The sequence below is a fragment of the Lycium ferocissimum genome, chromosome 8 (genome assembly GCF_029784015.1).
Source record: "Lycium ferocissimum isolate CSIRO_LF1 chromosome 8, AGI_CSIRO_Lferr_CH_V1, whole genome shotgun sequence".
Lineage (NCBI taxonomy): Eukaryota > Viridiplantae > Streptophyta > Magnoliopsida > Solanales > Solanaceae > Lycium > Lycium ferocissimum.
Genome location: NC_081349.1, coordinates 21240985 through 21259872, shown reverse-complemented (window position 1 = coordinate 21259872; position 18888 = coordinate 21240985). Strand labels below are relative to the sequence as shown.

General features: G+C 44.8%; 1 protein-coding gene across 2 annotated transcripts in view; it reads right to left on the bottom strand.

Moving 5' to 3' along the window:
- LOC132067520 (ATP-dependent DNA helicase homolog RECG, chloroplastic) overlaps positions 1 to 18888 on the bottom strand; it is a 97582-nt gene that overhangs the window by 19123 nt on the left and 59571 nt on the right. Inside the window, exon 1 of one of the 2 annotated variants that reach the window (XM_059460786.1) lies at positions 951 to 1144. The exons of the other annotated variant lie outside the window; for it this stretch is intronic. Coding sequence (XP_059316769.1) covers positions 951 to 974 — 24 coding nt within the window. The 5' untranslated portion in view covers positions 975 to 1144. Of the gene's footprint in view, positions 1 to 950; positions 1145 to 18888 lie in introns of those variants that run through there. 2 annotated transcript variants of the gene reach the window in all.

Genomic DNA, 18888 nt, shown 5'->3' with positions numbered 1-18888 from the left:
TTACATACCTATACAGTCGAAGTGTATAGGCAGTGTATACTTCGGCCATGTTTGGTAAACTAGACGGCCGAAGGGTACATTTAGGTAATATGTTTCCAGGGGTGGAGGTAGAAGCCCCTATACAGGTTCGACCAACCCCGGTATTTTTGCGCAAACAGTATATGTTTGTTAAAAAGTTCATTAAACATGTACAATATTAAATATAGAACTATACATATTAGCATTTTGACGTCGTCATTCTAAAATCCAAAACCCATAAAGTTGAAATCCTGGCTCTGCCTCTATATGTTTTTCAACTTATTTCTTTTTAAAATTACAAAATGTCTCATTATGTCAAGTGGCTTTCAGGTCCAAAGCAGCTAAATTACAAAATGAGGCACACTCAAATTCAAGACAACAGCTTTGCTAATTACTACTCCATAAAATACAACTGGAATTTCCAGTTCTCCTGACTTCTGTTAACATTCATTTTGGGTAATTAAGCTGATCGGTTATAACTTATATGCGACTTCTGAAGCATACACCAACAACAACATACCCAGTATAATCCCACCAGGTGGGGAGGGTAGAGTGTACACAGACCTTTACCCCTACCTTGGGAGGTAAGGAGGCTATTTCCGATAGACTCTCGGCTCAAGAGAAGATGCCAAGACAACAATATTTATAGGCAGTAATTCTGTCAACTTCTTTTTTTTTTTTTTTTTTTTTTCACAATTACAGTGCAGTTAGAGGAAAGCAACTAAATTACTACAAAAATGGGGCACACTCAAATTCAAGAATAGCAACTTTGCTAAATAACTAAAAAATACAAATGGAATAACATTCATCTAGCTACATAGTTGTCCATTTTGGGTAATTAAGCAAATGGGTTATAATTTAAATGCAACAATTAACAAAAGCATAGTGGCTAATAATGACAGGAAAAGGTGAAATTCAAGAAAAGGGTGTACCATAGTAGTACGTGAAATTGCCATGTGTTACCAGCTTTCCAAAATGGATGAAGAATTATGAATAGTATAGACATCAAAATTAAAAGTGTAAAATTGCTCTTCAAAATGGTGTAATCTTTAGTTTCCCTTTCATGGGTTTGAACCCATTTCACTGTTCAAAGCTTAGAGAGTACTGAAAGAAAGAAGCTTTCAACTTTGGGGTACTACTACTAGACTAGACTAAGACTACTAGGGATATGAGAGAAAAGTTTGGGTGAGAGACTGATTTTCCAATTCACAAAAATAAAATTCTTTCATTTTCCAATTTAAAATATTTCAAAATTAATAAGAAAAAAGGGACAAGGGTCAAAAATATCCCTCTACTTTGAGAAAAAGGCTAAAAATATCTTTTGTTACGAATTTGTGTAAAAAATATCCCTCCCATCATTAAAATTTTAATTATACCCCTGTCTTAACCCGCTCCGTCATTTAAATTGGATATGAGAAGGAACATGGATATGGCATCAGCTGCATGTTATTTTTTAGAAGCTTTTCTTTACTTGATTTATATGTATTTCTCTTAATAGTTAAGGTTCACCATTTTTTTCTTTAAAGGGCCATGTGATTTGCTTTTCAGAAAATGTATTCTCTTGATTGCTTTCCAAGTTTTAAGACTAGACGCATTCATACCATTAGTAATTTTGGATGGGATTTATAAAAAAGTAAATGAGAAAGAAATTGTACTATGTCGCTTTTTATGTTGCAATAAACTTAATTTTTGGCTTATTTTAAGACAACGACTTTAATTTGGCCACCAAAAAAAAAAAAAAAGCGAACCATGGGGGCAACTTATAAGTCAATCCAAACGGGCTCTAAATTCCTCCATCCCCCCCCCCCCCAACCTCCTCTAGCCACAGTTTTATTGGGGTAACTACTCAGAGCTTTATCATTATAATTTCAGTTATATACTAAGAGCATGCTGATTCCGGGAAAAATTGGATTGTGCTTCATTCATTTAATAGTAAACACCATTTCACTTTTCAAAGGATTAAACTGCTCTTTGATAAACTTGGAACAGAGCTTTATTAGAGAGTACTCAAAAAAAGGTTTGAACTTTGGGTACTAAACTAGACTACAAGGGATATAAGAGAGGCCCATTTTAGCAATTCATAAAAAAGGGAAAATAGTGATTTTTGGTCCTTGTATTACTGATTAATTCTCTTTTTGGTCCTTGGGTTATTCATCTTAGCACATCAAACTTTCATTTAAATAAATTGTGCATTTTTGGTCCTTAAGCCAACAAACTTTGTTTCTTTCTTTCTGTTAGCTTAGGGACCAAAATCACATGATTAATTTAATTGAAAGTTAAATATACTTTATCAAATAATATAAGGACTGAAAGTAGAATAAAGCAACATTTCACAGATCAAAAATGTTATGTTCCCTTCACAAATTGGCCTTCTTTGATTTAAAATGTTTCAAAATAAATAAGAAAAACACTTAAATAAAAGATTCAGTTGTAATTAACATATTAAAAACTAGAAGGGCTATTTTGTTTTATTTTGTCTATTTTTTAACTAGAAGGGCTATTTACAAATAAAATAAATATTTTCTTAAAAAAAGTAAATCATTCATTAGTGTCTTCCTTCGTTCTTTTTTGGACCCTTTTTAACAGAAGAAATTGTTGCTCTCTTTTCTTTCCTGCCAATAACTAATTTTTTTCTTCTTTTGAACTCAGTATTTTATTCCTGGATATTCTTCTCTCTTTCTAAATACTAGTAAATTTTCTATTTTAGCTCTAACACCAATCTCTTTTATTAAAAAAAAAAAAAAAAAAATGGTTGTTGTGATAGTAATGATATAGAGTTACAATTAAATATCTTTTGTTTGGTTGGGTATTCTTTCTCGATCATTGTAGTGATGATGATTTTTACTTGTTTCTTTGTGAAGAATTCATCGGACAAGTAGATCCTAGAGATGTTGGCAACCAGAATCATGTGCGTCTTGATTCTTTTAGCTTTTTCAACTTAATTACTTAAGTTTAATCAATTGAATTTGTAAGTGGGTATAGGATATGTGCTTTGTTCTTGATGTATGTTAGATAAAGGAAATAGAGATTGGAAGGCTCACTAATGAAGCAGCCAAAGATGTAAACGTTTGTGAACAATGTATTATACGATTAGCAATAATTCTACAAAGAAATGGCCTAGGCCGAATGCATGAGAGAGGAGTAAATATATGAGATTCTTCTATTGCAAATGTTCTTGAAAGATAAAGGGAGCCAACCTCTCGAAAGGAGGAGGGTGTCCCATATTTATAGTGCTGCCCCCCCATGGGCTTCATACAATGTGAACTAAAAATAAAATAAAATAATAATAACAAGGACAGCTCTGAGCGGATTTGGTGGGATTGGGCGCGGCGCCGTCGACACACGCACGGTTGGTGGTTGACCATGTCGGGCGCTGCGACGCGTGGCTCACGTTCAACGGCGTGCCGGACCGAACGACCACACGGACCAACGGCCAAACGGCCAAACGGACCAACGGCCAAACGGACCAACGGCTGTACGGACCAAATGGTGTCCTTACTCAGCTCCGGTCCAAGCGCTCCTCCGGTTTAGCTCGGATGTCATCAGGCACGTTCCAATCTTCCTTGCCTCGGTCCTCATTTCCTCGGTTTACGTTATGTCCGGTTTTCACCGTATACAGATAGCCCCTCACTCCTCGTTGTGCCGATCCATCGGGATAACGGGGAGTGAATAACCTTAGAAACCGGTGACTCGGCCAGCTCGTTCTTATCTTCACATTTTGGCGGGAATGACTACGTAACGGCTCTGCCAACCGCCTTTCGCACGTCGTGTCAAGTCGCCTCTCATTAATGATGGGGACACGCGGCGCTATTCGATTGGGCTCCCTCGGTAACCGTTCCCCTTCCTCGCCTATTTAAGGCCCATTACCTATTCATTTACCATTTTCACATCCTGTTTCTCTTCAGCCTCCTCTCTTCTCTACATTCCTTCACGTTCCCATAAATTGTTATCTGCTGCATTCGACTTGCTGTTTAACTCACTAACTCGAAATTAGTGCAAAAGAGTTGACTTCGCCAATCGCTTTGGTTCGGGTGCTGCTGTTTCGTCATCCACAATTACCAGTTCCTTCACTTCCCTTTTCACTTTCGAACCCTTCTCCTTTCGTACTTTCGAGATGTCTGAATCCACTTCCCACGAAGTTCCACCGATGTCACCCGGGATCCGGTCCTGCATCCCGGCTAAAATCGAGCTCGCAGTTTCAGATATTATTCCGGCCAAATTCAATTTTAACAAAGACCTCGAGGTCGACAAGCCGTCCTCCGTCTCGGACAGGGGATATGATGTGAGGCGATACCCTTCATCGATTACCGAGGAAAAACTCGACGTAGTCCGGGCGGCTAATTGCGGATGGGATACCCGCCGTGGGGTTTTTGCTCCCGGGCCGGATGAATACGTCACCGATCACGAGAAGGGTTCTTGTTCGTATATACTTACCCTTTTACCCTCGAAATCGATCCTCCGATTGATCCGGTCATCCTTGATATGTGCGGGACCTACGGTGTGACTTTAGCGCGGATCGGTCCGATCGTTTGGAGGGTCGTTGCGTGTCTCCGGTTTTTAGCCAACAACGCGAGAAGGAATTTACGGCTGGGCCATTTGATACGCTTTGTATTCCACAGGAGGGTCTTCCGGGGCGGCGTAATAAAACTTGTCAAGCGCAGCCGGAACCCGTTCTTCTCGAAGATGGACGAAGACCGGGACAGGGGCTGGTTAGAGCGATATGTCCGAGTGAAAACCGAGGACATCATCCCCGCCGGCTACACGCCCTTTCCGGAGAAATGGAACGATAAGCGTAAGTTCGAGTCTTTGGGCAATCGTTTTTATGCATTTAGCCATTCTTTTGTTCTTCTTCGATTTCGTTGCCTCACTGCTTCCTCTTTGCTTTTGTTCAGCCAACGGATACGTTCCTCCCGTTATTCGCGATGCGAGCGAATGGGTCGTGCGCTCCTGCGCGGTACCCTATGAGAATCGAACATGGGCTCACCTGTCTCGTGGCCGGTGGGTGGCGCAAAATCATGGTAATATTTTCTTTCATGTTTTGTTGTGTTTTCCACTGCTCGTGGCCTTTTGAATCTTGACCCTCGCTCTTGCCTTTGCCTTTCGGGTTTGCCCAAGGGCTCGGTGGCCTCGAGGCCGAATCGGGAACCGCTCGTCTGCTGCCGTCATCGGGTTCGACACGGCGGGTTCTTCCCGTGTCCTTGACGATGCCGCCAAAGAAAGAGGACCTCGAGAAGGCGCGGACACCAAAAGGAAGAAGGCACGGAGTGTCGCCCGGTCGTCGAGGGAGGAGGCCGAGCCCGACACGTCGTCGTGTTCGGAGGGTCGGCTCGGTCCCTCCGTGGCCCCAATCTCGGAGGAGGCGGCCTCCGTTCCCCCTTCCTTCTATCGGCGAAAGGCCGTTGGTTCTGCCTCCCGCTCGGGTGCGGAAGAAATACTTTCACCGGTCCCCGCCGGTCGATTGACTTTGTCGACATTTCAGGTGAAACTTCTTCGGAGGATACTCCCCTGCAAAGGAAAAGACCCGGGGAAGCGGTAGCTGCCGAGGCCGGTGAAAGGGCAGCGGGAGAACCGGAGATCGAGGCCCCCACAGGTGTCCGTCCACCTTCCGGGTACGAGCACAGCCGTGTTGCGGAGCCACGGCCTTTGCCGAAAACATTGAGGCCGCTCCCGAGTTCCTCCGGCTCCGGCTCGTCGTGTGGATGATTTCGATGACATGTTCTCGGGGACTCCCCCCGCTTCTTGCGAAACAGCGGGCTTCGGTCACCTCCCTATACCTCGGGTCACTAGGCCGGCCAGCCGAGCATCCGAATCTGGCGCTAGGGACAGTTTGGTGAACGTTTTCCCGGCCCGGCGTGGAACCTCGGAGGACCCGATCAGCAGTGGTCAACCTGTCCCCGAAGACTTTAGCTTCTTATCACGCCCAGTGGGCGTTGCGAGCTATTTGCGTCCCCTTGTCTCGGATTCGGACAAACGCAAAATGACCGGGGTCACTTGGCAGTGCCTTATGAACGAGGGTATGCACGCGGGCAACCGGGTAAGATTCTTAACCACCCTTGTACATTCTATTCTCAGAATGCCATCCCTTCTTCGCCTAAGTCCTTTGGTTTGTCTTATCTTGCGAGTGTGGTGCTGGTCAACGAGGCCTTCATCCGTGCCCAACACGAGATAGACGACCTCGGGGCCAACTCGATGCCCGGGGCGGGAGACGGAGAAATATCAACACACAACGGCGAAAGGAGGGAGAGTTGGCCGGGTGGCCGTGCTGGCCAATCTTCGCCCCCGAGCTCGATGCGGTTAAGGAGGAGAACCGTCGTTTGGCGAGCGACACGGCCGCCATGACCGATTATAGCACGGGTCTCGAGGCGACAAGATCGCCCTTGGCGGGATAAAACCCGATTCTCTGCGCGGTTGGACGAACTCGAGGCCACGGTTTCCCGACTTCGGGGAGAGGGCCCGGACTCGGTGAAGGGTGTTCGATGCTACGGGCTTGTCCCGAGAGGAACCGGCGACTCGAGTACGAGGCTGCCTTGTTCAACGAGCGCGGCGGGGAATTTTGGAGGAAAGAGCCGAGGAGCGGGCCGGATATGTGAGGGTATTAGAGCAGAACTCGAGGGCGAATAAAGCCGATGACGACCTTAAGCCAAGTTGGATGCGGCCAACCATGTGAAAGATGACCTCGAAAGAAACCGGGCTCATTTAGAAGCCAAAGCGGCCAAGGGCGAAGCGATTTGGAGGAAGCATGGAGAAGTGTGGAGGCGGCGGGGGCTCGTACCGCTATTGTCGCCGAGTATGAGAAGTGGAAATCTCGGCGCCTCGCCCCGAGCAAGTTGAGCACGGCCTCGAGAACCTTCCCCGGCCACGATACTAGAAGCCAAAGGGATGGAGGAGAAGGCCAACCGCGCTCTCGGGTCCGAGTCGGATGACTCGGCGGACCGAGTCCGAACATTCATCCTCACTGCACAGCCATGCGGATAGTGTAGAGCCATTACTTTGGCATCTATCTTTTTATTTTTCATTTTCATAGAACTTTCATTTTTCTTTTTCTCAATGTAAAGAACATCAGTTGTATATAAATGAAAAGTGTATCTTTCCAGCTTCTTTGTTTGAATGTTCGTCATTATCTTTACTGCGATTGTTGGTCCGTTTTCACGGTAAGGTGACTCGTGGTCACCGATTCATCATGCTTGTTCGGTTTTTTACCCGACTCTTCGAGAGTTCGGTCGTCTCCGAATTTCGAGGGCCGTTTTACTAGAGTCGACATTTTACTTCGGCTTTGTTTTAGGGCCGGTGTCTTTTCAGCCTTGGCTAATAAAGTGGCAGCCCCCGTTTGGGGGTCTTATCGAGTTTTTGGTCGGTTGCCTTTGCTATTTTGTAGAGTACAATTTAACAGGAAGTTGCTAACTTTGACAGCTTTTGACAACTTTGCTTTTGTAAAACGTTTGTACATATGAGAGTTTTGACTCTTTCTTCCTTTGCCGTAGCAAGTGTAAAGATGGGACACGATTCATTATGATCGTTTGGTCCTTACATTGGAGGCTGTGGCCGGTGGCCGGGCCTTATTTTGCCGTAGCAAATTTTGGATGGGACACGATTCATTATGATCGTTTGGTCCTTACATTGGAGGCTGTGGCCGGTGGCCGGGCCTTTGTTTTGCCGTAGCAAATGTTGAATCTTCCTGTCCACTTTAATCGGTGTCGTCGTCGGTGTGGGCACGGTACTCCCCCAGCACTGTCCGAGCTTTAAGGTGCTGTTGTTTTTTCCTCCGGGTGAATGTTCGTTTTGCCCTTCATACTTGTTCAGTAACACGTTGTACTTGTTGCCTCGTTAAAAACCTCGTCGGAAAACCCTCTTTGGGACAAAACCGTACTAAGGAAAAGAGTGCAACACGTGTTTTCAGGTCTAGATTCTATTTTCCATCCGTTCTCGACTTCTGCCAAAAATGAGAAAGGTTAATGAGAGAATATGGCCCATACCTTAAACGGTAGTATCTCTTTAGATGAGCCACGTTCCGGTTGTTGCGTAGTCGTTGCCCGTCCGTTGATTCTAGCGGTACGATCCTTTGCCGTTATACGGTCACCTTGTACGGGCCTTCCCCGATTCGGACCCGGCTTCCCCTCGTTGGGGTTTTTGGTGTGCAAGGTGACCTTTCGAAGCACTAAGTCCCCCACTTGGAAATGCGGAAAAATGGATCTCCGGTTGTAGTATCTTTCCGTTCTTTGCTTTTGGGCGTATGCGAATAGATGCGCGTTCGCGTAGTTCGTTCCGCGAGGTCAAGTTTCACAGCCATGGCTTCCTCGTTTGACTCCCCGGTGGAGTACCTGAAACGGAGAGTCGGTTCACCGACTTCTACGGGGATAAGAGCTTCGGCCCCGTAAACCAACGAGAATGGAGTTTCTCCGGTGCTCGACTTGGATGTGGTCCGTGGCCCGCGGCACCTCCGGTAATACGTCTTTCCAACGGTGCTTCGACGCTTCAAGCCTCTTCCTTAGACTTTGGATTATTGTTTTGTTCGTGGATTCTGCCTGTCCGTTCGCGCATGGGTGATACGGGGTTGATACGATTTTCTTGATCTTCAACCCTTCGAGGAAACCGTTGACCTTGCTGCCCACGGGCGGGGGCGTTATCACAAGTTATCTCGGCGGGGATGCGAAACGGCGGATGATGTGATCCCGTATGAAGTCGATCACTTCCTTCTCTCTTATCTTTTCGAAGGCACAGTGCTTCAACCCGTTTAGAAAAATAGTCGGTCATAAAAGAATGAAACGGGCCTTACACGGCGCTTGGGGTAGCGGGCCCGCGATGTCCATTCCCCCACTTCATGAAAGGCCGGGGTGAGATGACCGAGTGCGGTAACTCCCGGGCCGATGGATCATCGGGGCATGTTTCGGCACCGTCGCACTTTCGGACAAAATTCTTAGAGTCTTCGTCCATCCTATTCCGTGTAATAACCGGCCCGATGATTTTGCGGACCGAGCTTCGGCACGGAGTGGTTGCCACGGGTTCCTTCGTGGACCTCTCTCACGTACTCCGTTTCGCCGGGGCCCCAAACATTTGGCCGGTGGGCCGAGAAAGGATCGTCGATACAACGGACCATCCGCCAAGCAAAATCGTGCGACCTTGGTTCTTAACGACCGCGATTCCTTTGGGTCGTTCGGGAGCTTGCCGTCGCGCAAGTAGTCGATGTACTGTTGCGCCAATCCCGCGTTAAGTCCCATTGTGTTTATCTCGGCATGTCCGTTTTCTATGGCCGTGTTTGTCGGGTGCCTTTGTGGTGCGGAGTTGATCTCTCCCCGTCGACCGAGGACCCTAAGTTTGCCGGGCGTCGGCCTCGGTGTTCCTCCCTCGGTATGTCTTTGCACGGTCCACTCTCTAAATCGGTGAAGTATCACTTGGACTTTCTCGAGGTACCTCTGCATCCGTTCATCCTTGACCTCGAAAACACCGTTCACTGGTTTGCGACCAAGAGCGAGTCGCGTCGAGCCTCGATGCGTTCGGCTCCCATGCTCCGAGCCAGCTCCAAACCTGCAATCACAGCCTCATACTCGGCTTCGTTGTTAGTCAATTTAGCAGTTCTAATCGACTGTCGAATGATATCCCCGGCCGGACTTTTGAGGACGATTCCCAGCCCGGAACCTTTAAGGTTCGAGGCCCCGTCCGTATGTAGAGTCCAAATGCCCGTGGTTTCTCCCGAGGTCAGCAGGAGTTCCTTCTCGACCTCGGGGACCATAGCGGGGGCAAAGTCGGCTACGAAGTCGGCCAAGACTTGGGATTTGATGGCCGTTCGGGGTTTATATTCGATGTCGTACCCGCTAATTTCTACAGCCCATTTCGTTAACCTACCGGACAGCTCCGGTTTATGCATGATATTTTTCAAAGGGTAAGTGGTCACAACACGTATAGGGTGGCATTGAAAATAAGGTTTGAGTTTTTTGGAGGCGCTTACCAATGCTAACGCCAATTTTTCCAAATGAGGATACGGGTTTACGCATCCCCCAAAGTTCTACTCACATAATAGACGGGGAATTGCGTACACGATTCCTCTCGGACCAAAACGCCACTCCGCTACTCACGGAGACAGCTAGGTAGAGGAAAAGCGGCTCGTCGGCCTTCGGTGTGTGCGACAACGGGGGGCTGGTCAAATACCTTTTCAGCTCTCGTAGAGCCTCTTGACACTCCGGTGTCCAAACGAAGTCGTTCTTCTTTCTGAGCAAAGAGAAGAAACGGTGGCATTTGTCGGAGGACCTCGATATGAAGCGACTCAGTGCCGCTATTCTCCCGGTGAGCCTTTGTACCCCTTTTATGTTGTTCACGACCTCGATATCCTCGATGGCTTTGATTTTGTCCGGGTTGATTTCGATCCCCCGGTTCGATACCATGAAGCCCAAAAATTTGCCGGACCTCGCCCCGAAAGGCGCACTTCTCGGGTTAAGCTTCATGTTGTATACGGAGCACATCGAAGGTTTCTGCAAATGCTTTAGATGGTCCTCTGTTTCCAGGGACTTAACAACCATATCATCAATATAAACTTCCATCGTTTTCCCTATATGTTTTTCGAACATTTCGTTAACTAGGCGTTGGTAAGTTGCACCGGCATTTTTTAATCCGAAAGGCATGACGTTATAACGATGAAGTCCCATATCGGGTTATGAAGGATGTTTTCTCTTGATCCTCGGGTGCGTCCGGATTTGGTTATACCGGAGTAAGCGTCGAGAAAACTTAACATTTCATGTCCGTAGTAGCATCGATCATTCTATCGATGTGCGGCAACGGAATGAATCCTTCGGGCATGCCTTGTTTAAATCTTTATAATCGACACACATCGAAATTTATTACCTTTCTTGGGCACCACCACCACATTAGCGAGCCAATCCGGATATTTCACCTCCGGATGGAACCCGTATTTAAAAGCTTTGTTACCTCGTCTTTGATGAAGGCATGCTTTGACTCCGACATGGGCCTCCTTTTTTTGCTTCACGGGGAGAACTTACCGTCCAAGCTTAGTTTGTGTGAAGCTACTTCGGTGATATACCCGTCATATCTATATGCGACCGTACAAAACAATCGGCGTTAGCTCGAAGAAACTCAATTAATTTGTGCACGAGCTCGGGGTAAGCCCGTGCCCGGGTATACCTTTACATCGGTAGGAACTCGAACGAGAATGATGCGCTCCCGGCTCCTCTATGGTCGACTTGGTTGCGTCCGAGTCGTCGGCGTGACAAAAGATCGGGGCATCCGAAGTCATCCTCTCCGTACTCGGATCCGCTCCGATATTCTTTGATTGCTATTGGGGGGCTCCTCCCCGGTTACACCCTTTTTTCTTGAGCCGGTTCCTCGGGCGGGCGGCGGTTCTTCTACGGCGAACATCTCCTTTCTTTGCGGGTTGCTCACCGCGGATGGTTTTCACTCCCTCAAGGTGGGGAACTTCGGCATTTGATGCGATGTTGAAGGCACGCCCTCGTGCTATGTATCCAAGGTCTTCCCAACAACGCATTGTACTTCATGTCCCCTTCGATTACGTAGAACAGGTACGTGAATGGTGGCCTCAATGTTTATGGGCAGTGAGATCTCCCCTTTTGTGGTTTCGCTCGCCATGTTGAACCCGCTGAGTACCCGGGCTGCCGGTACGATTCGGTCGAGCAGTCCTAACTTTTCGACCACTCTCCATCGAATTATGTTGGCTGAGCTACCTGGATCAATCAAGATACGTTTAACCATAGTTTTAAAGATAAGTACAGAAATTACCAACGCGTCATTGTGCGGTTGAATGACGCCTGCGTCCGCGTCGTCGAAGGAGATGGAAGCTCGGATAAATGATCTCGGGTACGTTTTCCCGAACAATGGAGATCTTTGTCCGCTTCATTCCGGACACCTAGGGACGTCAATCCCCCGACTATCATATTGATCACATCTTTGGTGTTCGGCGGTTCGATCCTTCGATGAACTTCTCTCTCCTTATAATGGCTTTTGGCTCGTTCGCTCAATAGTTCTCGTAGGTGGCCGTTTTTTCAACAACCGGGCTACCTCTTCTCTCAAGCGCGGCAATCCTCGGTTTGTGACCGTGAGTTCCGTGGTATTCACAAACCATGCTCGGATCCCGTGTCCCGGGATCTGTCCTTAGTGGCTTCGGCCACCGAACGTCCGAAACACGACCGATGGCGAGACAAGATCCGAGGAATGCGACGTTGAAGTTGTATTCCGAAATCCTTGGAGGACCTTTATTCTTGGGGAACTCCGGTGTCGCTTACGAACGAGGGCCCCAGAAGCGTTTGGCGGGCGCGTGTCCGTTCGCTACCTCGGCCGGAGGGTGGCTCGGGCCTTCCCTTGATTTTTCCGTCTTAAAATTTGATCGCTCGGTGCGAGTATGGCCGAAACCTTTCTTTAGTTGATTCGGACTTCGCTTCGTAACCCTTCCTCGGTTTCTCGAAGCACGTTCATCTTTGACCTTACCGGAGAGAGCTCGGCGGGTCATCCTCCACCCGAATCTTCGACTCATACCGATTGTGGACATCGGCCCGTGTTACGGCCTCGTATTCCGACAAGTTTTCCTTGACTTGGCCGAAGCAACCGAGCTTAGGCATATTGAGCCCCTTTGTGAAAGCTTGTGCGGCCCGTTCTTCGACCTTGCCAGGGGTAATTCCATCCGTTCCTGCGGGCAACCGGGTGACGAACTCTCTCGGTAACTCATCGTCCCTTTGTGTAATCCGGAAGATGTCGGCCTTACGGGCACGCACCTTGATGGCCCCGACGTGCGCCTTTACGAAGGCGTCGGCCCGGCGTTTCGAACGAAGTGATCGAGTGCTCGGGTAGATGGTCATACCACGTCAGCGCTCCCTTCGACAGAGTCTCTCCAAACTTTTTCAGTAGTACCGACTCAATTTCGTCTTCTTCCATATCATTGCCCTTTATGGCGCAGGTATATGAGGTCACGTGCTCGTGCGGGTCCGTGGTGCCGTCGTATTTCTGTATGTCAGGCATTTTGAACCTCTTTGGGATCAGTTTTGGGGCCGCACTTGGTGGGAAAGGCCTTTGAATGTACCTTTTCGAATTCGGCCCCTTCAGCAAAGGCGGGGCCCCCGGTATCTGGTCCACCCGAGAGTTATATGTCTCAACCTTCTTTTCGGTCGAATCCACTCGTTTTGCCAAAGTCTCAAGCATCTTTAGGACCTCGGTGGAGGAGCCGGCCCCAGAATCATTGCTCTCGACCACGCGCGGCTCATTCTTTCCGCTCTCCAACGTACCCTTGGCTTTTTTCCGCCCACTTCCCCTTGTCCGCCTTGCAACGGGCAATCGCCATTCCTTGCTCGGCGATCGCTGCCTTTGTTCTGCAACATCTCGAAAATCGATCGCAAATTAATGCGAGTCGTTCGGTGCCTCGGTTCTTCCGGCTTTGGGTCCGAGACAATGTAACGGAGTTATGAGTTCTTAGAGGATCAGTGGCCGGTAGGGCAGCATTCTCTTGATCCACGGTGTTTTGCCGATTGAGCCCCTCCCTCGAGTCGACGGGGTTCGGGTCGGCAGGATTCGGTAGCCCCCGTCGTTCGGCCCTCGTTTTTACTGCCACAATTTCGGTGTTGTTAACGTGGCCGGATTGCCGACGTCGACCATAGATTTGTTTTTGACGAGACGAACGAGGGGTTACGGTTTAAATGAGTTTGATAAGAATCGAAGACTAAGAACTATTATCCTAGCCCCGCGGTGGGCGCCAACATTTACCCGAAATCGGATAATCAATTGAATTTGTAAGTGGGTATAGGATATGTGCTTTGTTCTTGATGTATGTTAGATAAAGGAAATAGAAATTGGAAGGCTCACTAATGAAGCCGCCGAAGATGAAAACGTTTGTGAACAATGTATTATACGATTAGCAATAATTCTACAAAGAAATGGCCTAGGCCGAATGCATGAGAGGGGAATGAAAGTATGAGATTCTTCAATTGCAAATGTTCTTGAAAGATAAAGGGAGCCAACCCCCACAAAGGAGGGGGGTGTCCCATATTTATAGTGCTGCCTCCATGGGCTTCGTACAATGTGAACTAAAACAAAATAAAATAATAATAACAAGGACAGCTCTGAGCGGATTTGGTGGGATTAGACGAGCGGCGCCGTCTGACACACGCACGGTTGGTGGCTGACCATGTCGGGGGGCTGCGACGCGTGGCTCACGTGCGGGGCATGCTTGTACCCAAACGGACCAACGGCCAAACGGACCAACGGCCATACGGACCCAATGGTGTCCTTACTCAGCTCCGGTCCAAGCGCTCTTCCGGATTGGCTCGGGTGTCACCAGGCACGTTCCAATCCGCCTTGCCTCGATCCTCATTTCCTCGGTTTACGTCCTGTCGTTTCCTCGGTTTACGATCAATAGTAGTTGCTCGGGTTGATTTAACACCCATTGGTTAAAATAATATTGAGCGGTTGATTGGTTAGGTCATTATATAATATATCACCTATTTACTTTGTTTAATTTACTTGTTTATTTATTTTTTCATTGTATTATTCTCTAATCTCTGAGGCATGTCCAAGATGATCCAGGAGAGCTGGAGGAAAACGAGATAATCCCCTAGTTCATTCAAAAGGCTAAACATTTGAGGAAGAAACTAGAGTGAATAACTTAAAAGGTCATTTAATTATAGCAAATTCCTCACTATAAAATTACTTATATTTGTTTTATATCAATAAGGTCACTCAAGTCAGACTAATTGATTCGTAAAGTCATTAAGTAAGAAAATTAAAGAGATAATTAAATAAAACCAACTCATTTGACCATTCACTTGCACACTTTTTTCGATTTTCAGTTAATACTTTGGAGCTGTAAGTTAATTTTTCTCTACTTTCTTTCAATTGCTATTTTCATCGATTTGGACAATTTGCACGATTGCCCTTATTTGGAGGTGGTCTTTATTTTTTGCCCCTCAAATTGCAGGTTTTTAATTTTTGTCCTTCGCCTAAAATACTCCAAGGTTCTGGGTTCGAACCACCTCAGTAAAAAAAATTGCAAGCCAGAGTTTCGTTACAAAATTAGACATATTAAGACAAAAGTAAGGTCTAAAAAAAAAATTGTCTTAAGGTAGAGGTTTGCTTTAAGGCAGAGTAAAACCTTGCCTTAAGGCAAACTTTTTCCTTAACGCAAATTCTGTCTTAACACAGAATTTTAAGGTAACTTCTACAGCACACTTTTCGCGAAGCCTTGCCTTGCGATTTTTTTTTTAATTGAACAAAGATTCGAACCTAGAAACTTAGGGTATTTACGGCCACTTTTTCAAGTGAATGACCAAAATTAAAGACCAGCAATTTAAGGGCCAAAAAGTTAAAGACCAATGCCTTTGAAGGACAATCCGTGTAAAAAAATGATTTTCCTCTATTAACTAAATCCCCATTTTCTTGTTGGGTTTTAGCAAATTTGTGTTCATAGTCATACGCCTTTGCACATCCATTATTTTAATGTCTTTGAATCGTAATGTAGCTTTTATAATTGGGGTAAATCTAAATCCTCACAGAAACAGGACTCCCTATGTCTTACTTTCCTAAAAGCAGCTGAGAAGAAGAACCATGATTTTCATCAGTAATAAGTCATTTGCGATTCTCATCTAGGGCTCTTACACTTTGTTTGGATGGTTGTTTCCGTGGTTCATTAATGAACAATATGGTATGGTATAGTCTGGTTTTATACTGTATTAATGAATACAATGTTTGGATAGACTGTATCATATGTTATGCAGTATATATTAATAAAACCCAGTTAAAGGAATAAAATAGGAACTTTAAAAAATAAGTAAGTGGTGGGTGGAGGTAGTCAATGGTGGAGTGGTAGGGGTGGGTGGTTGTGGTATGACGTGGGGTAGTGGGTGGTAGGGTGGAGGTGAGTGGTTGTAGTGAGGGGCAGTGAATGGTAGGGCGGGGGTGGGGCGGGATTGGGTGTGATGGAGGTGGGTGGGTGGGGATATAATGGAGAAATGAGATATGTAACCATACAAAAATCATTAAATCTGTGGTTATAAAAATTAAACTTTTTCATGGTTATATAATAACGGATTTACAATATCGTATAATATAATTTTAAAAACAATGGATACATACATTAATGAACCCGATGAAACAACCATCCAAACAGGGGGTTAACAGTTCTTCCCGAGAAAGCTTCGTCACTTACAAGTTCACACTTTGCTTTGAGATGAAGCACCGAACAACATGAGCTGAACCAAAGAACCAGCGTAGTGTTAATTCATCAAATCAGCTCCAGTAAGCAAATTTTTGACCCAAATCACTCAAGCAAGCAAAGTATCACTCAAGCGTAGGCACAGAAACTGGCGTACTAATATGAAAATAGGGGAAGCACAAGTGCACAACTGATCACTGATGTCTCTTAAATCCAGAGAAAATAACCCCTTTGTATTTAACATTCTTTTTCCTCCAAACATTTAACCTTCTCATCAGTTGAAATTTCTTTTGCTTAGTTTTTACACTTCTTCCTCAAAGATTAACTCTTCTTTTCCAACCGGGATGAACTCAGAGGTGGATGCACCTTCAATGAAGTGGTATGCATGCAGAGAGGATGAACAGATAGAATTTCGTCACCCCCTTAGCCAAAATTTCATGTATGAAATCTTCTAAATTCTCCCACTATTCGACCTATATCCTATCATCATTATGTCTGACAAACAATATCCTATATAATTCGAATACTAAGAAATACTCAGTCACTACCTGGTACTCATTATTACTTGTAACAAAGTCTTTCTTGGCTTTGACATTGACATTATAAATAAACTCTTTAGCTATTAAATACCTGGCGGTGAAAAACTGAGTTCAGCTTTCTATTGGCTATAGATTGAAGTCTGGTGGTATTAACTTATCTAGAATGTATATGTTAGCTTCTTTACCGTTATATGTTCTTGGGAAATTTACAATTATAAGAGATAAGTAATTGTTAAGATGAATTCCCAATTTGAGAATATAAGCTGGCATTTGGTAGAGAAAAATCGGTATACAGAAGGGCAAGGAAAGCATTGATTAATGTATGCTGAAGGAGCAAGATCTTAGCATAGTAAAATAACAGCATTATGGTGAATTCATAAAATGCACAAGGGTATCAAATGAAAAAGAAAATGGTGAAATTATTCACCTCAACTCGAGGTCCTCTAGCATTGGAACCAAGTGACTTATAACTCGGATAAATTTCTTTGGTTGCATCACTATTTTGATTTCATAGTGAAACTCATAATATGTGAATGAAATATCTGATGGAACAATCTTACATTATAAGAACCTGAACTTGGAATATTGAAACCGTAAACTACAATTTCGTCTTAACTATGGATGTTATCTTGATACACAAAGGGGAAGCTGTAAAAGCAAAATACTCTGACCAATTTTCAGATACCTTCTTGAGGACAGTCGTTAAGTCAAATAGGCAGGTAGTAAACATTAAACATAAATATCAACCATTAATAACCAAAAGAAAGAAAAAAACATTCAACTGTTTCTCTCAGGAATTGAAGGGCTGTCTTAAAAATAAAATAAAAACACACTAACTGAGAAGAAGTTCATGATATCTTCCAACTTGTGTTGGTTAATACTCACAGTCCATCTCACCCTCTGCATCGTCATCATCATTAGCACCTATAGAAGAAAAAAGGAAATCAGTTGTAAAGTTAAAAGCTCAAAAATTAATTATGTTCCAAAATATTTAATCTAAAAGGAAAATACCTACATGAAGAAAATGTGTAGATAAAAGTTTTGGTCTTTCTCAGTTTGGTGTACAATAATTTGCTTGAGCACACATTTTCTGCATTGAAGCCTTGGCTTGAAGGTCACCAAGTCTAGGTGCAGGGAGGTGCCGAGACAAGAGATTTCAGGATCAATTATCATTGTAGTGTGGGTTTATGTCCAACTAGTATGTTGGTATTCAGCCTACTAGCGTGTGCTAGAGGATGCCAAGTTGTGATTTCTCAGACGGTCACTCGATGATTATCACAAAAAGTCACTTTTCTTTGTTTTGCAATATAAAAGTCACTCAACTAGTAATTATCGTGAAGACGAGTGGTCCTCCGTAGTGTTTTTTCTACTTTTGGACTAATAGTATTTTGAAGGTCTTATTAGGGATATTTTAGGTACCTTAACCCGAGGATGAATATCCCTCTTTTCCCATTTGATAATAGCTTGTTTTGAATATGCTGATAATGAAACTCCTTTGTGAGTGTAAGGATAACTTTCTTGGTTGATTATATACTTGTTAAGTTGGCTTTTAAGGGAAATCTTTCTCCTATTAATTGTTTCCTATAGATTAGGGTTGATTAGAGTGGATCTTTTTGTTCTTTTAAAGGTTCATTTCAGTTGTATTAATTGAGTCTTCTCTAAATCCTATCTTTTACTTTATTTTCAATTCCACATTTATATTGTTATCAGATAGTACATCTATTTCAGGAACTTTTACCGTTAACAAATAAAATAGTAAATAAATGATGCCAAAACATTAACAAGGTTTCAGAGGAAAAGAATAAATAATAGAAGGCGCGACATAGTAATTGGAAAATGCATCTAACAAAGTTAAAAAATAAGATTTAGTGTAGTTAAACTTTTTCCTTAGTTTACCTGAATCCGAAATGTTGTTCTCTCCCCCGTGGATAAAGACCTCGAAACCAGAATTTTGATACTCTTCAACTTGTTTTTCCCTGATATCCCTGGCTGACATGGCAACAGATTCGCTGCATCCCCAGATCTCAATGGACTTTAGAGAAGAGATATCTTCAAAACAAGATGGGATCTCATTCAGAAGTTCGCAATCATACAAAACCAAGTGTTCAAGTTTAGGAAAGGCTTCATCTGCGACAGTCCATTCTTCAAGTAGAATTAAACTATGTAGTTTCAAGA